A 26098-nucleotide genomic window follows, 5' to 3' on the forward strand; every position below is an offset into this window, starting at 1 on the left:
GGAGGGCGAGGGCGCAAAGGGTCGCTCCCCGGATCGCTTGAGCGCTTCTAGAGGGGATGCGGGGGTCTTACAGCCTGATTCGCCCTTGTTGGGTGACAGTTTCGTGACCGATGAATGTCCCGGTCCTTCCTCCGGCGTGGCGGTTTTTCCCGCCATAAACGCCCATCCCCCGCTCCTCGCCTCCGCCATCTTGGCCGGCCACGCGGCTCGGACGGCTTCTTCGTGGGCCGCCCTTGAGGTTGGAGACATTAATGCCATGAACGCCCTTAATTTGGGCGACGGCACAAAAGCGGCTAAAGTTAAGCGCCGTTCTTCCCGCGCGGCTCCTTCGCGGAGTGTCGCGCCGGACGCCATTTTGGATGCGCAGCATGTCTCTCCCCCGCTCTTGCGAGCGCCGGTTGAGGGTGCGTCTAGGGCTGTTGCCCAGGCTGAGGAAGTGCACAGTGTGGGGGGTTTCTCCCCCGTGTTTGTTTTGCTGCTGCATCAGGCTTTCCTCATGCAAAACGCTGCCCCTGCTCCCTCGTCTGGTAAAGAGGTTGAGGTTCCCAGAGGTAAACGCCCTCGGGTTGATTCCCAGGCCTTGGAGGACTTTGTCTCCTCCGATGTAGATGAGGGCAGCGTGTCTGAGGTCTCCCAACGGTCCTTTGCGGATTCCTTGGAGGAGACGGATCCCCGCTCGGATGGAGCGGATGACCCCTCTGCAGCGGCTCTTTAGCTCAGAGGATTTGCCCAACCTGTTAGTGCAGGCCATGGGCATTTTGAAGATTTCCTCTCCGGAGGACGTCTCTCCCTCAGCCCCTGTTGGCTCTGCCATTATGCTGGGGACGAAGCGCCCGCCTAGAACCTTCCACATGCATGATGCCATGCACTCCTTAATTTCGGCTCAATGGGATGTCCCGGAAGCGAGCCTTAAAGTGGCTAGGGCTATGTCCCGCCGCTATCCTTTGCCTGAAGGTGAACGTGAGGCCTTTCTGTGGCCTACCGTGGATTCTTTAATCACTGCGGTGACTAAGAAAACGGCGTTACCAGTGGAAGGTGGCACGGCCCTAAAGGACGCCCAAGACAGAGGATTGGAGGCGGCCTTAAGGTCGTCCTTTGAGGCGGCTGCTTTAAGTTTGCAGGCCTCAGTTTGCGGCTCCTATGTGGCCAGGGCGTGCCTGACTATGGTGCAGCGGGCTTCCCCCTTGGATTATTCCTTGAGGGCTGTTTGGCCGGCCCTGGAATCGGGCTTAGCCTATTTGGCAGACTTGCTGTATGATGTCTTGAGAGCCTCAGCTAAAGGCATGGCTCAGACAATCTCTGCGCGGCGGTGGCTTTGGCTGAAACATTGGTCTGCTGACCATGCCTCTAAATCCCGCCTGGCTAGATTGCCTTTTAAAGGCAAGCTGCTCTTTGGGGTCGAGCTGGACAAAATCGTGACCGATCTCGGCACGTCTAAGGGCAAGAAGTTACCAGAGGTCAGGGCTCGGGCTAGTACTCGCCCTGGTACCTCCAGAGGACGGGCTCAGGAAGCCCGTCGGTACCGCCCGGGCAGGTCGGGCTCCTCTGCCCTCTCTTCCTTCAAGAGGAACTTCTCCCCCAAGCAGCATTCCTTTCGCAGAGACCGCCGTCCCGGAGGTGCTCCCTCCGGTCCTCCCCCAGGGTCTCGTACCCAATGACGGGGCCTTGGTCCACGCCTCAGTGCAGATTGGAGGACGGCTGTCCTCGTTTCTGGGCGAGTGGACCACAATAACTTCAGACGCGTGGGTGCTGGAAGTCATCAGAGACGGCTACAAGCTAGAGTTCTGCCGACCCTTAAGAGACGGGTTTGTACTCTCTCCCTGCAAGTCTCCGGTCAAAGCTGTGGCAGTGCAGCAGACCTTGGACAATCTGATCCGCCTGGGCGCGGTCGTTCCGGTGCCAGAAAGTCAGCTTGGCAAGGGACGTTACTCCATTTACTTTGTGGTACCAAAGAAAGGAGGTTCTGTACGGCCTATCCTCGACCTCAAGGGGTCCATTGGGCCTTGAAAGTTCGGCACTTTCGCATGGAGACCCTCCGCTCTGTTATAGCGGCAGTGAAGGCAGGAGAGTTCCTGGCATCCTTGGACTTCAAGGACGCGTACTTGCATATTCCCATCTGGCCTCCTCATCAACGCTTTTTGCGTTTTGCAGTACTGGTCGACACTTCCAGTTCAGAGCCCTCCCGTTCGGGTTGGCTACTGCTCCGCGGACCTTCTCCAAAGTAATGGTGGTCATCGCGGCCTTCCTGTGGAAGGAAGGAGTTCAAGTCCATTCTTATCTGGATGACTGGTTGATCCAAGCCCCTCTTATGCAGAGTGCGGCAAAGCTGTGAACCGGGTGGTTGCTCTTTCGAGCTCCCTGAGGTGGATCATCAACTGGGAGAAAAGCCAGCTGCGCCCGACTCAGTCCCTGGAGCATCTGGGAGTTCGATTCGACACCCAAGTGGGCAGAGTGTTCCTGCCAGACAATTGGATTGTCAAGCTTCAGGCTCAGGTGGACTAGTTCCTAGTAGCCTCTCCTATTCGGACTTGGGACTATGTGCAGCTGTTGGGCTCTATGTCGGCCACGATGGATGTAGTGCCCTGGGCCAGGGCTCATATGAGACCACTTCGACAATCTCTGCTGCTGCGCTGGACTCCGATGTCGGAGGATTATGCTGTGCGCCTTCCCTTGGACCCAGCAGTGCGCAAGGCGCTGAGCTGGTGGACGCAGACAGTCAAGTTGTCTGCAGGAATGCCTCTGGTGACCCCGGAGTGGATTGTCGTCACGACGGACGCCTCTTTGTCGGGCTGGGGAGCCCTCTTCTTGGGAAGGACAGCGCAGGGGCTCTGGTCTCCTGCAGAGGCAAAGTGGTCTATCAACCTCCTGGAACTCAGAGCCATTCGGTTGGCGTTTTTGGAGTTCATCCCGGTACTGGCGTTGAAGCCAGTACGGGTCCTGTTGGACAATGCCACGGCTGTGGTCTATGTCAACCGCCAGGGAGGTACCAAGAGCGCCCCTCTAGCCAAGGCAGCCATGAATCTATGCCAGTGGGCGGTAGCGAGCCTGGAGCAGCTGTCAGCAGCCCACATTGCCGGAGTCATGAATGTCAAGGCGGACTTTCTCAGTCGCCATACCTTGGATCCCGGAGAGTGGCAGTTATCGGCTCAGGCGTTCTTGGATATCACGAAGCGCTGGGGCCAGCCGAGCCTAGATCTATTGCCGTCATCGGCCAGTTGCCAAGTGCCACGCTTTTTCAGCAGAGGACGGGACCCTCGATCTCTGGGAGTCGATGCTCTCCTCTAACAGTGGCCAACACAAGAGCTTCTCTATGTGTTCCCGCCCTGGCCCATGTTGGGCAGGGTGCTAGACCGATTGGCAAAGCATCCGGGCTGGATAATCCTGGTGGGGCTGCCAGTGGAGCAGGGTCTGTTACATCAGGGTCCCGTGGTGATGGAGGATCCCTCCCCCTTTGGGCTTACGGCCTGGCTATTGAGCGGCAGCGTCTGAGGAAGAAGGACTTCTCAGACAAGGTCATCGCCACTATGCTGAGAGCGAGGAAGCGCTCTACTTTTACTGCTTACGCCAGGGTTTGGCGTACCTTTGCAGCGTGGCGAAGCAGGCTCATTTTCTTCATTCACTGCTCCAATTTCTTCAGTGTTGGCATTCCTGCAAGAAGGTCTGGAGAAAGGCCTGTCGCTCAGTTCCCTTTAAGTCCAGGTAGCGGCCCTGGCTTGCTTCAGGGACCGCCTGAAGGGTGCTTCCCTGGCTTCGTAGCCAGATGTGGTGCGTTTTCTCAAGGGAGTTAAGCACCTGCGCCCTCCTCTGCACTCAATGGTGCCTGCGTGGAATTTTAACCTGGTGCTCAGAGCATTACAGAAGCCGCTTTTTGAACCCTTGTTGAGGGCATCTCTGAAAGACCTGACGTTGAAAGCAGTCTTTTTGGTGGCTATCCTTCAGCCAGAAGAGTTTCCGAGCTCCAGGCACTCTCATGTCGAGAGTCTTTTCTGCAGTTCACTGAGGCAGGAGTGACTATTCGCACAGTGCCTTCCTTCCTGCCCAAGATTGTTTCTCGCTTCCATGTGAATCAGCAGCTCTGTCTCCCTTCCTTTCGTAGGGAGGACTACCCAGAGGAGTACTCTGCTCTTAAATATCTGGATGTGAGACGAGTCATCATCAGATACTTGGAAGTGACCAATGATTTCCGGAAATCGGATCATCTGTTTGTCCTGTTGGCAGGTCCTCGTAAGGGTCTGCAGGCTGCTAAGCCTCCAGTGGCAAGATGGGTCAAGGAAGTCATTGCCGCGGCTTATGTGGCCGCGGGGAAGGTGCCGCCTATCCAGCTGAAGGCTCACTCCACTAGAGCTCAGGCGGCCTCGATGGCAGAGGCCGGGTCCGTCTCCTTGGAAGAGATATGCAAGGCGGCAACTTGGGCATCGGCCCATACATTCTCCAAGCATTACCGCTTGACTGTGGCGGCACGGGCGGAGGCCCGGTGTGGAGCTTCAGTGTTGAGTTCAGGGATTTCTATGTCCCGCCCTGGGTGAGTACTGCTTCGGTACATCCCACCAATCTATGGATTGATCAGCTTGATGATATGGAAGGTAAAATTATGTATAATCATACCTGATAATTTTCTTTCCATTAATCATAGCTGATCAATCCATAGCCCCGCCCAGATATCTGTATGGTTTCTATTCTGGTTGCATTTCAGGTTCAAGTTTAGTCTTCAGTTACTTCAGGAAGACTTCGGGTTCAAGTTTTTTCACTTGGATTCTTCAAGAGTTGAGACGAGTTTGTGTTACAGTGAGCTGCTGCATTCCTCTCCCCTCCGTTTTACGGGGCTGGATTGAGACATAAATTCTGCCGGCACTCCCTCCCGCTTCGTGCGGTTGTAGGGCAGTTTTGTACCCCTCCCGCTTCGGCGGTGCTAGGGTCAGTCAGCTCCTCCCGCGGTTGCAGGATAAGCCAGATCCCCCCGCATCGGCGGGTGTGGTGTCCCTCCCCCGCTCCACGGGGATGAGCTGGACGGATTCCCCTCCCCCACTTGTGTGGGGATGAGCTGGGTTAATTCCCCTCCCCCACTTGTGTGGGGATGAGCTGGGTTAATTCCCCTCCCCCGTTTCGGCGGTGGTGAGCTGGGCAGAGTGTCCCTTTGTGGGTGTAATTCTCTAAGTGCTGAGTCCTGCAGATGGAGCTTTGATATCGACATACTGAGGAGTTTCCGGCAGCACATGACCACATATAGGGAGGCAAAAGTTTGCTCTCTATCTCCACCTGCTGGTAGATGGACACAACCCACCAGTCTATGGATTGATCAGCTATGATTAATGGAAAGAAAATTATCAGGTATGATTATACATAATTTTACCTTCCTTGTATTCTCTATAGTGCATGATTTTTTTTTATTTTCTTTGGCATCCTTGCTCCATACCCTGCAATTACCTCTGCCTAAATTATATATCTTGAAAAAAAAATTTCTTACTGTAGCCTTGTCCTAAACTGCCTTCTTGTTAGCTAGGATAATTTCACTTTGGACTGGTGATGAAAGTTTAGAGCATTCTGTCACCCTTTTCCCCTTCACTGGTATCCAGTACATTGGGCAAAGGGTGTGACAGCAGACAAAACAGAAGAACTATGAATGATCTGTAGCATTTGCCTTTGTCTGTGATCAGGTAGGAAAACATGCGTCAAATAGATATTACATTTCTTCCCTCCTTTTGTTCTAATTTGGTTCCAAATTAAGGAACTGACTTTTGATGGAAACTCATGTTAGTTCTTATCTACTGGTACATTTGACTGCTCAGGGAGCTCTTGGGGAAGAGGGTAATCCATTCCTTTCATATTCTCCAGTTCGTCTGTGAGTTCATTGAGTTAGCATTTGATGTTGTCAGTGCATTCCTGGACCTTCAAGTCTTGTTTACCTAGAGCAGTGGTTCTCAACTCAGTCCTTGGGACACACCTAGCCAGTCAGGTTTTCATGGTATCCACAATGAATATGCATGAGAGAAATTTGCATGTACTGCTTCCATTGTATGCAGATCTATCTCATGCATTTTTTACTTTGACTCTTGTATCCCGCATTTGGCTTCTTGAGTTCAATGTGGCTTACAATTATTGTCAAAAATATCAGAAGAGAACAGCTAATACAACTTCAGTGTGAATCTATAAATGTAAAATAAATAAAAAGTTAGAGGCATATTTTCAAAGTACTTAGGCTTACAAAGTTACATAGGTGACTATGGAACTTTGTAAGTCTACGTGCTTTGAAAATGAGTCCTATAGCTAATACACCCCCAAAACTGCAAGAAATTCATCTTCTAATAATTTAACAAAGAGAGAATTATACTTGAAGAGGTTAACATACTTAACCATTCATTTAACACAAATTGTTTTTAAACAAAAATATTTTAAGGTACAATTATCTTGAAGTAAAGTTGGCTGATCATATCAGATTCCAGTCTGTCGATTGGAATGTTCTTAGACTGTGGCTTCAGACCTTCGGCTTTTGTTGTCACAGAAGAACACTGATGGTATTTTCTTCTGAAGACCTTTTTATGGTGCTGTAACATCAGTTAAGAGGATATGAGAATGTCCTTTTCTTTCATCTCTATCATTTGTAATGTTGGAACACAAATAATTTAACCAGTATTGCAATTTTTACTCTTATCTACATCTTCCCATTATGTTTGGGAATCTCTTACTGTTTTGTAACTAGGAAGGTTCTATTATCTTCTCTTTATATAATCTCTTATTCAGGCTAAGCACCAAGTTCTTTGGCATTCACAACTTATTTACTTCTCTTTACTGCCTATGGCCTTTCTATCCTTTGGTCTAGACCTTATTCGGACAGGAGTTTGGAGTCCCACCTATTTGGGAACTGCTTTGCTACATCCCGCAGGGTCTTGTATGGTATGGATGTTAAGGAAAGAAAAATTGTCTTGCCTGATAATTTTATTTCCTTTAGTTTTACCAGATCAATTCAGATAGCCTCCCTAGGTTTAATATTTCTATATTTGTTTCCAGTGTTTCTAGTTGCTTTTTGTTTGACAGTTCAGAGTACATCTATCTTGAAATTCCACTAACTTATTTAATTAGATTCTGAGGCAATTCTTGACCTAGTTGGAAAGCTGTGTGGAGTACAACAGTGTCTTGTTGCTAAAGGTAATGGGTAGATACAACATTTAACCAATAGTGTGAACATGAGCACCATTGCTTGGTCATCTGCATGGTCTTGTATTTCAAACAATGTACGGTGCCGTCTCCATCCGCTTCTTGACAGACCCAGGCCAGAGGTTTTGGACTGGTCTGGTAGGACTAAAGGAATATCAAGTAAGACATAACTTCTCCTTCTGTAACTTGTGGCAGACAAATATATGCAGGGCCGGCCCAATCATTAGGCAGGCAGTTGCCTAGGGTAACAGCTTCTGGGTGGTGCCAAAGAGCACCTGTTGTCAAAGCAAAACAAAATTTCTGACAGTCACAGAACAAGAAACAAGAAGAGGAGGTGTATTTATCAGCAGGCAGAGTGGACAGTTTACAAATAGCCTCTTTACATAGATAATTCTGGGAGTAATGAATGTTAGTGATCGTGATGTTGAATGGGGAGTGCAAAGGGCCTAAAAGTTAAATGGGGGGGGGAGGTGCAATGCTAAAAATCACATAGGGTGCCTAATACCCTTCCACCAACCCTGCATTTATAATGCCGTTGTGTTAAGGTGGCCTTTCTTTCTCTGTGGAATATCCAATGTATTTGTAGCTGGAAAGTAAAGATCTAATTATAATAGTCTATATACTGGTGACAGCACATTTGAAACATTTTAATGTTTTTTATATAGCTCTTCCCAAAATTCATGGACATTGATAATTCTTACACTGGCTCTCAGTTTCTTAGGATGCTAGTTTTGGAGTCTAAGGTTCTGCAAAATTTTGGTCCAACTGTTTGGCCGAACACTTAAATATTATGTTCCTAGTTGTTTGTTTTGTTCTTTGCAACTGCTTCTGTTATGACTTTATTACAGAATCAGATTACTTGATACTGGTAAAAAAGCTGTTTTGTATATAGGCCTCTCGCTTTGTGATAATGCTCTACAAGAATTGCAAATGGTTAAATAGCAAATGTTCTGGAAATTAATGTAAAATCTGGCTCTTTGCCCTGGCTTTTGATTAAGGTTGTTTGAGAATTCTATCCTATTATAATATTATGTTGTATTGAGCTTGTATGCTATTTCTGTGTATTTGAATATATTGTAAACTGAGTTTCCCAAGGGAGAAAGCACAGACATGTAAATACATAAGTGTGTGTTAAATAACTGTCATATCATCAGTGATCTTATATTCCGCATATTTCACAGGATTCTACATGGATAACAATGATAATAAACCTCAACAATAGAGGGAAGCTACAAAGTCTAATAGTGCACCATTAATAAATATAATTCATATGATTTAGAATAAAGATATATTTTAAGAAGTTTCCACAATAAAAGGAAGGTACTTCTCTAAGCTGCCATGGGAAATATTCCATAGCCTAGATCCCTGAAAGGAAGAAGTCATCTCAGCCTGTTTCTTATGTTTGCCTCCTTTCAGGGATGGAAAGAAACTGAGTTCCATCTTATGAATTGTACATACTGCTAGCTGATTACTAGAAAGTGTAAAATCTTAGTAACCCCTTCAGAGTTCAACCTGTAAAATGATTTAAAAATCTTAAACAGGCAAAAAAACAGTAGAGGAACGAAAAAGGAAATCTCTCATAGTTGTCCAAAAACCTTTTTTATTTCAGTAAATTTCAAGAACAATAAAGGAGACCCGACACAACTCGTGTTTACCCTACTGGCCTTCCCGTGTACTCCGCTCCATGGATAAATCCTTCTTATCTGTTCCCTTCTCCACTACTGCCAACTCCAGACTTCGCGCCTTCTGTCTCGCTGCACCTTACGCCTGAAATAAACTTCCTGAGCCCCTACGTCTTGCCCCGTCCTTGGCCACCTTTAAATCTAGACTGAAAGCCCACCTCTTTAACATTGCTTTTGACTCGTAACCACTTGCCTCCACCTACCCTCCTCTCTTCCTTCCCGTTCACATTAATTGATTTGATTTGCTTACTTTATATATTTTTTCTTGTCTATTAGATTGTAAGCTCTTTGAGCAGGGACTGTCTTTCTTCTATGTTTGTGCAGCGCTGCGTACGCCTTGTAGCGCTATAGAAATGCTTAATAGTAGTAGTAGTAGTAGTCTAGGAATTTGTCATATCTTATATAGTGCCTGAAAAGTTCATTAAAAAAAGTCTCCACTTGATAATCACTGAAAAAATAGAACGACAATGCGCTGGTAAAACGCAGTATATATACTTGCTAGCCGTTAAGCCCGTAAAAACGGGCGAGATTTCCAGCTACCCTCCTCGCCACCGCTCCCTCCCCCCTCCGTGCCAGGCTCCCTGCACTAACCTGACAGCGCCTCTCACCTCCATGTGAAAGCGCTGCAGGCAGCAGCAGATAGCTCTGATGCTGCCTGCAGCGCTTCCACATGGAGGTGAGAGACGCTATCAGGTCAGTGCAGGGGGCCCGATGCGGAGAAGGGCGGGAGCGGCAGCGGGGATGGGGGGAGGGTGGAGGTTGGTGCGCGCGATGTTCGTTTCCAGGCGGCAGCGTCCGACAGTGACTCCGACTCCATTTCCCTCTCTGTTCCGCCCTCTGACTTCATCAAGTCTCTACTGCACATTTGCAGGTGAGTCAGTCACTTGCCGTTTATATGTTTGATATGTATACTGCATTTTACTAGTGCATTGTTCAATTTTTTTTTTAATTTACTGAAATAAAAGGGGTTTTTTTGGACACCATCTGTGAGAGGTTTCCTTTTTGTTGTTCTACTGTTTTTGCCTGGTGCATCGTATCCGTGGAGTTTTTTTCTTATGTTTGTGACTTAAAAAATCAAACAGCCCATTTTAAAAGCTATTCTCACATTGACTGGAAGCCAGTGTTGAAGAATCTACAGTGTTGCTCTTTCAAATCTGCCTAGACTAGATATTAGCCTAGCAGCCATATTCTGCAAAAGCTGCAGCTTCCTCTGCAATTTAGATGACACTGTACAATACAAAGAATTGCAATAATCCTGCTGTGGAAGGAGTATAGTTTGCGTAATAATCCTAAAGCTTTCTTTACTCTGGAATGACCTAATAGCTCTAAACTGGTGCACTTTAAAAAAAGAACTTCCTTTGAAAGATTGTTTATCTGGGACTCAAAAGGTCAATTTGGAGTCCTAAATTGACCTTTGAATAAATAACTCCAAGAACCTTTTGCTGCTTCAAAGTTTAATATTTCACCTGTGTCCAAAACTAAAAACATTGTTTTTAATTTTGTTCAATTTTAAATTAGCTTATGTTCATCTTTATTAAGATACTGTATCTGCACTGGAAAAGCAATATTAAGCTGAAAGCCAGAATGTATTTCCTAATTCTACAGATTTGAAGACATTCTACAGAAGGATAGGGAGAAAAGTCGCTGGCAAGATACGACGCTTACCCCATGGGAAGAATGGCTACTTAACAAGGAACGAAAAGAGCGCATTCGACTGCAAAACAGATTCGTGGAGGTTAATTTTTGATTTCTTATGCTCCTCTGTTAACTCACAAGTAGAGGGATGATACAACAAGTAAATACTTTTATTTATAATGCTTATATCCAGAGCCTAGTGGTTAGAGCAGTAGGCTGAGAACCAGGGAAAGTTGGGTACAAACCCCACTGGTGCTTCTAGTGACCTAGGGCAGGTCACTTAATTCTCCATTGCCTTGGATACAGATTTCAGAAATAAGGAAATAACTTGTTATACATGAATGTAATTTGACTTGAGAGCTACTACTTAAAAAGGTGTATACCAGAATCCAAAACCTAAAGAAAAAAAACCCCACATACTTGTTTTTAATAGACACTAATTTATTGGTGTTTGGGTTGCACAGGAACCTGTTATTCCTGATTAGTGGATAGAGCAGGGCTATAAGAACTTAAATGTTCAGGCTTCCATGCCACCTTGACTGCATTTGGCCCTACATCACCTTCCTATAAGTAGTACTATTCCCCAGTGTAATCTCCTCTTCCAACTCTTCTACAGCGCCAGCAGACCCCCTTCCAACATATTTTCTGAAACAAATTAGTCTGTATCTGCACACTGTTGTTGCTACGAGTGAGTTTTTTTTCCCGTAATTGGGAAATGGGTGCTGTCCTTCCACACTTGAAAGCCGCCCCCCCCCCCCCCCCCCCCCATTCTAATGTCCTGGCTCTACTTCTGTTTCTTTCAAGATCACAGAAAAGATTTCAGCCCAACAGTTGATGTCCTTTCTGGACAAGACTGTCTTCAAACTGGTTTTAGACAACACTTTTGCACTGATATGTTCTACTTGCCTTAACCAATTTTGTCCATATTACTCTTGACAGAAGAAGGGAAGTACTTCCTTTCCATCTGAATTAGTAAATCACACTAAATCCTTAGGCATTTGGAACATCTGGGAATAGCAGGGACTGTGCTATCAGTTTGTGTCCTATCTGCAGATTAGGACCTTCCAGGTTTAGTAGTCTAATTCTTGTGGAGTGCCTCAGGCTCAGTCTTTGGGCCCATTCTTTTTAGCCTTTTCTTTAAGTTCCAATTGTTCTTTTTACTACAGACATTTGAGATCACTGTTGGTGACATTCAAATGCTGTTTACCTTAGAATCACAAACATCCTCTGTTACTGCTGAAATATTTTATAAGTTTCCCATCAATAGATTGAAATTAAATTCTTCTAAGACAGTTGCTTTATTTTTCTCTTGAGCTGATCCATCCATCTTACCCTGCCTCGCTACTATACATGGGATCCATATTCCGTTGAAAGAATAGGTTAAAATTCTTGGTGTCATATTAGTCACCTTACTTTCACTAATCATATTTTATCTTTTAGATAAGAGATCTCTGTTTAAATTACAACAAATCTGAGCAGCCTGCTTATTTTTTGACAAGTGCATCCATTTATTATTAAAGAATCTTTTTATTGATTATAGAAACAGAAACAGTATAGCAGATGAACACTGATGAAAAACAGTACAAAGCCATATAGACAACTTCATCCCTCCCAACCCCCCCCCCCTCTTTAAACCCTGATGACCATCAGCAGAAATAAACAGTCCGAGGTCTGGACTCTGATGACCTCGAGCCGGCATCGAACCCCTGCTACCCCCCCCCCCCCCCCCCCCCCCCCCCCCCCACATACACACTATTTACAGAGGTAACCAAGTAGAACCTTGAAAAGCATTCAAGATTTTTCGCTGTGGGTGATAGTTCAAGTAAGATTCTCCTCACCCCATATGATCAGGACATGGATTTTATTGCGACAGTATCAGATTAATAGGCTTCAAATTATGCAAAATACAGCAGTCAAAACTAATCCTTGAAGCTAAGAAATGTTACAGTGTATTACTTCTTTGCTGCCAGCAGAACATTCCTATTTATTATCATTTAGCTTTCAAAACCTTGATTCTGGCTCATCAGGTTTTTCATCTGGGTCTTCCTCCATTCGTTTATAAATCCCTTATCCTGTATACCCCAACCCATATGTTTCATTCATCACAAACATAGTTGATCACTCCATTCATGTCTAGCCAGAACATTCTATTTTACTGTAGTAGCTCTTATACTTTGGAACTGGCTTTCTCTTTGAGCTTTCTTTTAATAAGTTCAAAGCTATACTTAAGGCCCATTTCTTTATTTGAGCCTTTCCTTTTGCGAACATGTATACAAGAACCTTAATGGTAACTGACTACTATACTGTTGAGCAGCTGTGTTCACTTTTGTGTATGTCTAGTGTCCTATACGTCCTCCTTCCCCTCTGCTTTCCCTATTATGTTATGCTTATTGATGTAACTTAGGCTGCCCTGTGTGACTTTCCTTCTTTCCCCACATATTTTTATTTTATCATCCCAGTGGTTCCCAAACCTGGTCCTGTAGGCAACCCAGCCAGTCAGGTTTTCAGGATACCCACAATGAATATTCATGACAGAGATTTGCATGTACGTAAATGTTGCCATACTTGGAAAAACCAAAGGTCCATCAAGCCCAGCATCCTGTTTCCAACAGTGGCCAATCCAGGTCACAAATACCTGGCAAGATCCCAAAAAAGTACGAAACATTTTAAACTGCTTATCCCAGAAATAGTGGATTTAATAATGGTCTATGGACTTTTCCATTAAGAAGCTGTCCAAACCTTTTTTAAACTCTGCAAAGCTAACTGCCTTTACCACATTCTGTGGCAACGAATTCCAGAGTTTAATTACACGTTGAGTGAAGAAACATTTTCTCAGATTCGTATTAAATTTACTGCATTGTAGCTTCATCGCATGCCCACTAGTCCTAGTATTTTTGGAAAGCGTAAACAGACGCTTCACATCTACCCGTTCAACTCCACTCATTATTTTATAGACCTCGATCATATCTCCTCTCAGCCGCCTTTTCTCCAAGTGGAAGAGCCCTAGCCGCTTTACCCATTCCTCATAGGGAGTTCCATCCCCTTTATCATTTTCGTCGCCCTTCTCTGTACCTTTTCTAATTCCACTATATCTTTTTTGAGATGCGGCAACCAGAATTGAACTCAATATTCGAGGTGTGGTCGCACCATGAAGCAATACAAAGGCATTATAACATCCTCATTTTTGTTTTCCATTCCTTTCCTAATAATACATAAGTCTATTCGCTTTTTTTTTTTTTTGCCCAAGCAGCACACTGAGCAGAAGGTTTCAATGTATCATCAACGATGACACCTAGATCCCTTTTTTGGTCTGTGATGCAAATCTCTCTCAGTAGTATATCAAATCTCTCACATGAATATTCATTGTGGGTATCCTGAAAACCTGACTGGGCTGGGTTGCCTCCAGGACCAGGTTTAGAAACCACTGTTTTATTGTAATGTGAACTGAATAGATAATTAAAGTTTGAAATCTAGTGATATAGGAGAGGGGGTGTGGGGAGTAGCAGCTACTAGCTGTCTTGAGAGCTTGCTTTTTGGTGGGTTTAAGAGAAAGCCATGCTTTCTATCTTGCGTGCAGTGTCTGTGGATAAGAGGATAAAACAAACTTGGGAAATCTGTTGAGTAGCCATGAGTGGATGTCCATGGAGCTTGTAGCCCTAAATGGGGAAAGTTCTGACTGAACTGGAAAGTAAAATCAAATAAACAGAAAGTTTAAGTATGTATGTAATCACCCTGCCCCAGCACCATAATCATAAGAAGAGGTAAGAGAGATCCAGTCATCGTGGGAGGAATGGGGGGTGGGATGGAGGTGAGCAATGCTAGTTACTGTGAATTTTAGGGGGAGGGGGCGATTATTGGAGGAATCTAAATTTAGCTTTAGGGTGAAATTTATAGGGTTTTTTTTTTTTTTTAATGCTGGAGCAGGGGTGAGAAGGGCTGTTATTAGAAACAACACATTATTGAGGTATAATAAAATGGGGGATGGGTAAGAAAAGGAAGAATTTGATTATTTTGGTCAGCAATTGTAGTATAGTTTCCAATCATATAGCTTTCTTACTAGCCTCATTGCTGCAAACGAATTTTAGGACACTTGTCACTCTGTATTTTACATACATTTTCATATTGCTTTGTTTTCATATATTTCATATTGCTTTGTGTATATATATATATATATATATATATACAGTGGTGGAAATAAGTATTTGATCCCTTGCTGATTTTGTAAGTTTGCCCACTGACAAAGACATGAGCAGCCCATAATTGAAGGGTAGGTTATTGGTAACAGTGAGAGATAGCACATCACAAATTAAATCCGGAAAATCACATTGTGGAAAGTATATGAATTTATTTGCATTCTGCAGAGGGAAATAAGTATTTAATCCCTCTGGCAAACAAGACCTAATACTTGGTGGCAAAACCCTTGTTGGCAAGCACAGCGGTCAGACGTCTTCTGTAGTTGATGATGAGGTTTGCACACATGTCAGGAGGAATTTTGGTCCACTCCTCTTTGCAGATCATCTCTAAATCATTAAGAGTTCTGGGCTGTCGCTTGGCAACTCGCAGCTTCAGCTCCCTCCATAAGTTTTCAATGGGATTAAGGTCTGGTGACTGGCTAGGCCACTCCATGACCCTAATGTGCTTCTTCCTGAGCCACTCCTTTGTTGCCTTGGCTGTATGTTTTGGGTCATTGTCATGCTGGAAGACCCAGCCACGACCCATTTTTAAGGCCCTGGCGGAGGGAAGGAGGTTGTCACTCAGAATTGTACGGTACATGGCCCCATCCATTCTCCCATTGATGCGGTGAAGTAGTCCTGTGCCCTTAGCAGAGAAACACCCCCAAAACATAACATTTCCACCTCCATGCTTGACAGTGGGGACGGTGTTCTTTGGGTCATAGGCAGCATTTCTCTTCCTCCAAACACGGCGAGTTGAGTTCATGCCAAAGAGCTCAATTTTTGTCTCATCTGACCACAGCACCTTCTCCCAATCACTCTCGGCATCATCCAGGTGTTCACTGGCAAACTTCAGACGGGCCGTCACATGTGCCTTCCGGAGCAGGGGGACCTTGCGGGCACTGCAGGATTGCAATCCGTTATGTCGTAATGTGTTACCAATGGTTTTCGTGGTGACAGTGGTCCCAGCTGCCTTGAGATCATTGACAAGTTCCCCCCTTGTAGTTGTAGGCTGATTTCTAACCTTCCTCATGATCAAGGATACCCCACGAGGTGAGATTTTGCGTGGAGCCCCAGATCTTTGTCGATTGACAGTCATTTTGTACTTCTTCCATTTTCTTACTATGGCACCAACAGTTGTCTCCTTCTCGCCCAGCGTCTTACTGATGGTTTTGTAGCCCATTCCAGCCTTGTGCAGGTGTATGATCTTGTCCCTGACATCCTTAGACAGCTCCTTGCTCTTGGCCATTTTGTAGAGGTTAGAGTCTGACTGATTCACTGAGTCTGTGGACAGGTGTCTTTCATACAGGTGACCATTGCCGACAGCTGTCTGTCATGCAGGTAACGAGTTGATTTGGAGCATCTACCTGGTCTGTAGGGGCCAGATCTCTTACTGGTTGGTGGGGGATCAAATACTTATTTCCCTCTGCAGAATGCAAATAAATTCATATACTTTCCACAATGTGATTTTCCGGATTTAATTTGTGATGTGCTATCTCTCACTGTTACCAATAACCTACCCTTCAATTATGGGCTGCTCATGTTTTGTCAGTGGGCAAACTTACAAAATCAGCAAGGGATCAAATACTTATTTCCACCACTGTATATATATATATATATATATATATATATATATATATATATATATTTTTTTTTTTTTAATGGGGGTTGTATTTCAGCCAAAGATTATTGGTTTAACTGTGATCTTTATTATTGTTCTGCTTATATATTGAAAAATAATCCTGTCCCAATATAGTTACTATTAATCCAAATTGTTAGTAGAAAGTGTGCAGTGCATATCTTTTAAGCAGCATTTTAGCCTGTAATTATTGCAAGAGGAAAGGATACCTGGCCTTCCTGTTGCTTGGGGGTGGTATTTATGTGGTGTGTCTAACGGTTACAAAATCAGTCTGAACAGGGAAGCCCATGTCCAAGATCACAAAGAGTGGCAATGGGATTTGAACAAGTCACTTAACCCTTTGTCTAAGATACAAACTTAGGTGCCCTTTTAGAAAGCTGTGGTAAGCACTAATACATGCCTACCTTAGCAAAAAAAAAAAAAAAAGTCTTACTGCAGGCTAAGCTGAGCCATTTTGTAGTACTTTTTTGGCATATGCACACTCTACCATTGCACTAAGAAATAACATTTATTTTTTGGCAGTGGGGCATGTCTGGGGGAGGGGAGGGGGTGTGTTCTGCTGCACCTTAACCGATGAGTGCGTGCTTAGTACGTGAACCCTTACTGCCTACATAATGGTTGGCGGTAACAGCTCACACACTAATCTGTTTTAATGGCCACTAATGGCAAAACTTAGCACGTGGCCATTAATACAAAAAAAACAGGAAATTCGACCATTTTACCCCAGTGGTAAAAATGGCCTTAGCGCACAGGAAACACCAAATAAGGGCGTCCTAAGGCTATTATTTTACCGCTGTTTGGTAAAGGGGCCCTTTATATTGTATGACATCTAGGGACAGGAAAATACTTATTCTACTTGAATGTAACTCACCATGAGCTAAATCCAAATTCCCCCAATCACCATTTCCAGGCATTGACATTTTTCTCGTTGATGGAAAGATATATGGCTTTAGATGGGCATGAAAGGTGACCTAGAAAATTCATGGTTTACTAGAAAGAATTGTTTTTCTCTTCAAAGGCAACTTCTTTACTGTGCCTGGCTTTCATTTGCTGTAGCACCGTGACGTGTTTCATTCACACATGTATTGTTTTGACAGGAGTCGAAGAAACAGCAAGAGCAAATAAAAGAAAAGCTGCAGCAAGAAATGAAAAAAAAGGTAGCTGAAGAAAAGCACAAGGAATGGATTCAGAAAAAGATTGAGCTGGTAAATGAATTTCCATGTGATCTGAGTAGTTCAACCAAGAGTGTGTGTTTCAGTGTACGAGCAGCTGTATGAATATGGAGTGTGAGGCTTCAATAGAAAGATAAAGTAGTTTCCTGTGGACCATGATGGGTGTGTGGCATGGCCTCTAAAGCTTGATGGTGGAGACAAACAATAACCTGGTTCAAGGAAGCCTGGGATAAACAGAGAACATAACATAATTTTGGATTTATTGTCCACCATACCTTTTGGTTTTTAGCGGAGTACAATCACAAGAAGCTGGACATTACCAGGAAATCTAATATAATAATTTGCTCCTTCAACGTTCAAATGTGTCTCACTGGGGTCGTAACCATCTCCTGACGTCACTGGCCCACACTAGATGTTGAAGGAGCAAATTATTATATTAGATGTCCATCTCCAATCTCAGCTTGGCATGACCAGTTCCACGGTCGTCGTCCAGCCCTTCCTCCTTCCCTTCCAGTTCCAGGCTCCCTCCCTCCGATTTTTAAAACTCATCTTCACTCACCACGTCGGCGTTACGGCAGCCGGCAGCAGCGGTACAACGCACGCAGGCTCGGCCCGTCTCTCTGTCTTAGCTCTGGTCCCGCCCTTGCGGAAACAGGAAATCAGGGCGGGACCAGAGCTAAGACAGAGACGAGCCGAGCCTTCATGCGTTGTACCGCTGCTGCCGTAACGCCGACATGGTGAGTGAAGATCAGTTTTTTAAAAATCGGAGGGAGGGGGCCTGGAACTGGAAGGGAGGGAGGAAGTGCTGGACGACGACCGTGGAACTGGGAGGGAGGGAGGGAGGGGGGACCCTTGAACTGGGAGGGAGGAAGGAAGGGACGATGACCCTGGAAATGGGAGGGAGAGACCCAGGAACTAGGAGGGAGGGAGGGGAGGGGGAGGACTCTGGAACTCGGAGGGGGGGGGGACTTTGGAACTCGGAAGGGGGGGACCCTGGAACTTGGAAGGGGGGGGACCATGGAACTCAGAGGGAGGGGGGCCTGGAACTCGGGGGGGGGGGGGTGATGCACATGTAGGGGGGGGGAGGGCAAGGGACAGAGGAGAATTGCTGCACCACGATGGATGGATGGAGGGGGCAGGGGAGAGAGCCTGCATATGGACGAATGCAGGGGAGAGAGCATAATTGGTGCACATGGGACACACACTATACTCTCTCACACAGACACACACTTTCTGTCTCTCACACATACTCATTTACTCTCTCACACAGACACACACTTTCTGTCTCTCACACATACTCACTCCTAACAGTTCTCTTAAAAACATAATTGCCATTAGAGGACAACCTTGCTAGCGCCCGTTTAATTTCTTTCAGAAACGGGCCTTTTTTACTAGTAAACAATATAATAGTAAAACTAATACATTGTTGTCAATATGAGTTACCCAATTCATATTTTTGAAAGAGTAATGTTTTAAGTTGCCATCTAAACATTTTATAGGTCGATGGAATAGCAACAACAACAAAAAAGAGATCATGCTAAATATTGCTGATTGATTTGCTAGAAGTTTCTCAAACATAGTAGCCTATGGAACTTTCTAAGTATAAGCGCTTTGAAAATACACCTCTTTGTCATACCTTTTTAATGAAAAGATGAGTCTTTCGTGTTTTGAATGGATTGAAGCTTTTTCAGTACCAATTTAAGACAGGCCAAATAGATTACAATAATCTAATTGACTTGAGCTTGTACTAATAAAACTGCTTTTCCTCAAAATAATTTACGAATTACACAGTTTTCTCAATAATATGAAAGGTTTCTTAAAAGATCAACCTGATGTTCTCATATTCAATACACAATATTTAAAAGGGCATCTCCAGGAGGAAGTGACGTCACTGCAGGCTTTGGCTGCTTAGTTTGAGCTATCCTCCTCACGACTCCTGGAAAGTGGCGATATCCTTAGTTGCAGTCGGAGAAAGAGACTAAAACCCTAGCGAAAACGTGTGGGAGACGTCTAGCATTGTTACTTAAAAATTCCGAGCGAAACCTATGGCTAGCACCTAAACATAGGCGGTTGGGAATGGAGGTGAGCCCTGTAATTCGCTTCACATTTTCATGTTGGGATAAGATGGAACGTAGAAGGAAAGTGTATAACTCTAGGCTGTCCCCATAGCATACAACTTAGCTTTTCCTCTGGGATGTAGACCCTCGACCTTTACTAAGTGGGCACGGAGTGGTCTTGATCTTTGGGGACAATTATTAAGTGGAGAGAGATTTGTCACATTCTCAGAATTAGCTGAAACCTATAACCTCTCTCGGAGGGATCAATACGCATACACGCAACTAATCCATTTTCTACACTCCCCAGGATTAAGAGCTAATCTGTTTGGACAGGTCACGTTCTTAGAGGAGTTATGTATAAGAGAACAGGGAACAAGGGGTCTAATTTCCTTGCTATTTGGATACTTGAGAGAGAAACTTCCACAGAACTCTAGACATCGAGACCAGTGGGAAAAAGAATTGGGAGTAAAGTACACAGAGGCGGAGTGGCAGAGATTTGAAAGAGGCTCAGCACAGATCTCCCCAGCGATAAATATTCAGGAAAATGTTACAAAAATAATATATCGTTGGTATCTGACCCCAGTAAGATTACACCATATGTTTAAAACAGTATGCCAGAAATGCTGGAGAGACTGTGGTCAAATGGGCACCATGGGCCACATATGGTGGACATGCAGAAAGGTGGGAGCATTCTGGAGAGCTATCCAGGGGAGGATGCAACAGTGGGTAGGAGTGGATATACCATGGGACCCTGCAGTATATTTATTTCACAAAAATATTTTAGGACTCAAAGAAGAGGGCAAGATCCTAGGGAAACATTGTTTATGTGCAGGCAGACTGACCATTGCACAAGCTTGGAAACAGCGAAACTGTCCTTCAATAATTAGGTGGAAAGTTTTGCTTTGAAATATCGCAGAAAAAGAGAGACTACTAGCAAAAGATCGCAAGCAAATGGCAAAATTGGGAAGAATATGGGCCCCTTTGGGTTTGGGATCATAAATGGGGTTGTTGTGACTGTTTGACTGCTGATTATAGGTGATTGTGTTATTTGCTGGGTATTGTACTGGGTTAGAAGGGTGGGTTATTTTCTATAATTAGGCTTGGTTTGATATTTTGCTTTAGGTTAAGGATATTTCTTATGGGGGAAAATGGGAATAAAAAGTGAAGTCTAGACATATGCTGTCATTAGAAGTGAACCTTGTAAGATGAATACCGTTCGGTGTGAAATATAGAGAATGATATTTTCTTAATGATACAGTTGTAATTTTCCATGGCCGTACAGGGCTCTTTCATTTTTTCAATAAAGACTTCTTGTTAATAAAAAAAAAAAAAAATTCTGAGCGAAACCTCAATGGCGGGGCGGAAGGAAGCAACACGAAGCTCCGGGCGATCGGCAGGCAAGGCCACGCCATGAGGCTACTGCTCCTGCTTCGATGTCGGAGTCGGACTCTGCGCTCTCTATGGACGAGGCGCGACGCTCTCCTACGAAAAAGGGAATCTCTACTGAAATGCGCAAGATGTTGAATGGCATCCAAGCAGCGATTAAGTCCTCTAAAGATGAGACTTTGGAGACCATTGTGACGCTGAGCTTGGACCGCCGCGAGTTAGGCGGGAGAGTTGAGGACATTGAGCTTAAAATGGATGAGCACTCTGAGTTGTTGGAGACTCAGGGGGAAAATGTACAGACTTTGGAATTAAAATGTGCTGATTTTCTATTTAAAATTGACGACTTGGAAAACAGAGGAAGAAGAAACAACTTGCGTTTTCGAGGTGTGCCTGGGGTGGGGGGGGGCAACCAAGGATGTGAAAGTGATTGTAGGCTCCCTTTGTGCTTCCCTGGTAGATCTGGCGCCTGGAGATACGCCTTTGGAGCTGGTCATGGTGCACCATGCGCTGGCTCAGCGAAAGGATGGCAAGTCACGGGATATAATTGCCTGTTTTCAGAGATTTGCGGATAAGGAACTAGTTCTTAACAAAGCACGACAGTCTAAGGACCTGGATTACAATGGCTCTCGAGTTACCATCTATCAGGATATATCACAATTTACTTTGCAACAACGCCTGTTAATGAAACCAGTGCTGGAGGTCCTGTCTAAGAAGATTCAATACCGCTGGGGATTTCTCTTTTCTTTGATTTTTACGCTCCAAGGGAAAAGACATCAAGTCCAATCGGTAGCAGATGCATGGAAGCCTCTGCAAGCATCAGGACTGGTGCATGGGTCTAGTCTGCGTGCTGAGTTGGTCCCAGCGACGAAGGCGAGACTCCAGAAATGGCAGCGCACTACGAAGTCGTCCAGGGCACAGCAGCTACCAGACTCGGAAAGTGGGGTTTGAACCGGACTCGTGAGTTGGATTATTCTGGTAATTGGTGTGTGGTTTGAGAGAATATGAGGATGGCAGGTTGAATGTTATGCTACAATATGGGCAAAAGGGGTTTGGGAGTGCGACAGGCTGGATATATAAGAGGCTATGGAAGGGATGGAGGTGAGTTTGATGGCAGGGAAATGTCTTGGGTTGCATAACACTATACAGCTTTTTGTATTGGGAGTTAATTGGGTACGAGACTGTGGACTATGGTAGATTAGTTAAAGGTTGGGGTTCTTAAGATTATCCTTAAGGGGTTGATTAAGGGCATTTTAGTTTACTGGTTTTAAGAGGCAGGGAGTTTTTTTTGGGGGGGGGGGAGAGCTGGGTCAGTCATGGATGTGGGGACTAACTTCCTGATTTCCCACTCAGGGGACATTGGTTTTCTGTTTGGAGGTATGTTTGGGGGGAGGGGGAGAGGGGTTTGGTTTTGGGAGGGGGGTAGGGGAAGGGTCCGCCTTTCATCATTGCTATGGGTACGCACGAAATTATAATTATGGGTGACTGTAAGTTCCTAAGATACAATATTAAAGGTTTAAATTCTCCATACAAGAGGCACTCTCTACTCAAGGAATTGAGTACGGTAAGCCCACAAGTAGTTTTCTTGCAGGAAACAAATTTTGTGAGAAAAAATGATGGTTTACTATCCTCCACTCAATACCTGATTGTGTACTTTGCCTCTGAAGTGCGTGGCGCAAAAAAACGGGGAGTAGCTATTATGTTTCACAAGGACCTTCAGGTGCAGCTCCTGCATGTTAAGAGAGATCCTGAAGGTCGATTTCTCTTTTTAAATGTAACGTTGGAACAGGAGGAATATACTTTGGTTAGCATTTATGCACCAAATGAGCATCAAGATGTTTTTTTTGATCGCATTCGGCGAGCTCTGCAATCCTTTGTGCAGGGTAAACTAATAGTGGCTGGGGACTTCAATGCTACTATGTAGCCTAAACTTGATTGCTCTGCTACTCCAGGCTCAACAGACCATAGACTATCTTGGGCTTTGGGAGGCTTGGTAGATTCTCTGGGACTTTGTGATGTGTGGAGGCTTGGGCACCCAAAAGAGAAGGACTATACTTTCTATTCCCCGGCTCATCAGACCCATTCGCGTCTGGATTATATTTTTATTGATAAAACGCTATCGGGGTGGAGGGGATTCGCTCATAGGGCATATCACAATCTCGGACCACGCTCCGGTCTGGGCTACTCTTCCGGATTTAAGGGAGGAGACCCGGGATCGGAGATGGACGTTTAATAATTGCTTACTACAGGATCCAGACATTGTTCGGGATTTTGTCCCCATCTGGAGAGAGTACTTTGATATCAATGTGGACTCGGGCCCACCCTTGGCTGTAGTTTGGGATGCGTTTAAGGCTGTCTCCAGAGGATATTTTATGAAGTGTGCGAGTCATCGAGCACGGGTTCAGAGGGCCCGTATGGCCAACTGTATGGAGAGATTGGGAGAATTGGAGGATAAATATAAGGCATTTGGCTTGGCGTCGGATTATCAGAAGCTACAGGCAGTACGTCTAGAATTAACTGCTCTCCATAAAGAGAGTTTGAAATTTGTTCACGATCGATTACGTCAAGTACATTATGAAAGTACCAACAAGCCTGGGCGTTTGCTGACATCTAAGCTCAGAAAGGTTAGAGTGGATAGGCAAATCTTGCAGATTCGAGATGAAGGAGGAGATCAGTTACGGAAATCCACGAGTATCCGAGATAGGTTTGCACAGTTTTATGAGAAGTTATACAAGCGTATAGATAGCTATTTGAACGCATGTGGTTTGGCGGCCTTGTCAGAACAACAGAGGAGGGAGTTAGATGACTCAGTCACAGTAGATGAGGTATTGGGGGTCATTAAAGAGCTACCGACAAATAAGGCCTCGGGATTAGACGGATTCACTTCCGAATTTTTTAAGGCTTTTGCTGGAGAACTGGCGCCATACTTGGTGCAAGTTATTAACTCGGTGAGAGAAGGAGCATCTTTGCCCCAGTCCATGATGCCTGGTTGGCAGTTATCCCGAAGCCTGATATAGATATCACTGAATGTGCATCGTATCGCCTGATTTCCATTTTAAATACGGATGTAAAAAACTTGGCTTAGCTAAACTGCTCCCTAGCCTGATTCATCCGGATCAGGTGGGGTTTGTGGCGGGAAGACAGGCTATGGATAATATAAGACGAACTTTGGATTTACTGTATGTTTCGCAAAAAAGAGGGCTCCCCATGGTCCTGTTGGGGCTAGACGCTGAAAAGGCCTTTGACAGGGTCCATTGGGGGTTTCTTGATAAGGCTTTGGAAAGGTTTGGAATGGGACTGGTATTTAGACTGTGGATTAAAGCATTCTATACTTCTCCTAAAGCATGTGTTAAAATAAATGGGGGTTACTTGAGGAGTAGACTTACGAAGTTGCGTAGTAACCTATGGATGTTTGTAACTCTAAGTGCTTTGAAAATGAGCTCCCAAGTATTAAAAAAAAAAAAAAAAAAAAGCAGTCATGGGACAGCTGGCTTTCTGAGTCCCAAAAGCATTCTAAAACAATCCTATGTCCTTCACTAGCAAAGATAGGCAGTGGCTTCAGCTGTTTCAAGTTAATATAAATTGAATTTGCACTTTTCTGTGCATGCGTGAATCCATTAGGCTGACTGCCCTGTGTATGTATGTGATAGAAGTCACAACCTGGTGCTCCCAAAAGATGCATTTGACTCTTTTTCTGTGTTACCAAAGTCTGCTTTGCCAATGGTCTTCATTCCCAGTCCTCAAGGTCTGCCATCAGATCACATTTTCAGGATACTCCTAGTGAATATGCATGAGAGACTTGGCATGTAGATATGTAGTGCATATTCATTAGAAATATCATGAAAAAGTGATTTGTCAGCCCTTGGATTAGGAATGACCACCACTGGGTTTTAAAAAAAGTTTTGGACAAGTTCCTGAAGGAAACGTCCATAGTCTGCTATTGAGACAGACATGGGAAGCAACTGCTTGCCCTGGGATTGGTAGCATGGAGTGTTGCCACGATTTGGGTTTCTGCCAGGTACTTGTGACCTGGCTTGGCCACTGTTGGAAACAGGATACTGGGCTAGATGGACCATTGGTCTGACTCAGTATGGCTACTCTTATGTTCTTATGTAAGATAACTAAAGGTTCCTGTGATTTATGTAATGGTTACCTAGTGTTTCCATTATAAATATATTTTATTGGATACACAAATGGAAGCACTTATTGCCCATTAATGGCATTTGATGTCTCACTTGATAAATTTATGTTATGAGTCATATCATTAGTAAACAAAATGTTTGAGGCGTCCAGTGATGTTTTCTATAAAATCTTGAAAATGTTTGTAGCCTTGCTGCATGATTTCATTTGGCAGTGTTGGCAAACCTCCTTTACAACTGAAATCTTGCTGGTCTATTTACTAGAAGAGCATTTGTAACACGCGTTTAATGGGCTGTGATTAGGAGGTAGGGAAGTCAGAGCGGAGGGGGGGTGAGGTGGGCTTATGTGTATCTTCTGTCTGCCCCTTACCATCAGCTTTGTGTTGAGAGTTTAAAATTAAGCCCCTTGTCAACTTGTCTGGGTACATAACCCGTCCCCTGCACCACTGGCTTTCATTGCATGAAGGGTGGGGCAGTTTCAAAAAGCATTTTTCCATGGTAATTGGGTGTAGGAAAATCCATTTTGAAAATTGCCTCCATAGTGAATAAAGCATCAAGGATTTTATCACAGCCAGTAACACATCTTTAAAGCCCTACATATTGTAACTGGCATTCCTTTGAAATGTTACACATGGGATTGTCGGATTTCCTTCTGTAGTTATAAAACAGAAGCATGCTATCTATGAAATATGTACATACGTTTTATTTAAAAGCCACTGGTAAGTTTTTTGTGAAGATGTTCTGCTTTTATGAGCAAGTATTACTTACAAGCTGCAAAATAAGATTTGTAGTGTAGTAAGGCAAAAAAATGCAATTATCTATAGTGGCACAGTGCCAGGTTCTTGCTCAAACTGATAATTTAATGTGGCTCCAAGAAACTGGTGGAGTGTTTTTAAAAGGTATAATTAATATGTCATAGCAATTTAGTTATACTCGTAAAACCTTTCTGGATCTAGTGAAAACAAGCAGCAGCACAGCAGAAAAGAAGGTGACAGTATGAAATATTCATGCTCCGTCTGTGAATTAGGGTTACATAGTTTGATCGTTAATCATAGTTGATGGTTTTG

General features: G+C 44.5%; 1 protein-coding gene across 1 annotated transcript in view; it reads left to right on the plus strand.

The window, feature by feature from the left end:
- The window catches only part of CCDC34 (coiled-coil domain containing 34), an 84735-nt gene that overhangs the window by 4860 nt on the left and 53777 nt on the right, over positions 1-26098 (plus strand). Inside the window, exons 3-4 of the mRNA XM_030200693.1 lie at positions 10440-10569; positions 17378-17485. Of these exons, the coding sequence (XP_030056553.1) occupies positions 10440-10569; positions 17378-17485 (238 nt within the window). The remainder of the gene's footprint in view (positions 1-10439; positions 10570-17377; positions 17486-26098) is intronic.

The sequence above is a fragment of the Microcaecilia unicolor genome, chromosome 4 (assembly GCF_901765095.1).
Source record: "Microcaecilia unicolor chromosome 4, aMicUni1.1, whole genome shotgun sequence".
In the NCBI taxonomy this organism is placed as follows: domain Eukaryota; kingdom Metazoa; phylum Chordata; class Amphibia; order Gymnophiona; family Siphonopidae; genus Microcaecilia; species Microcaecilia unicolor.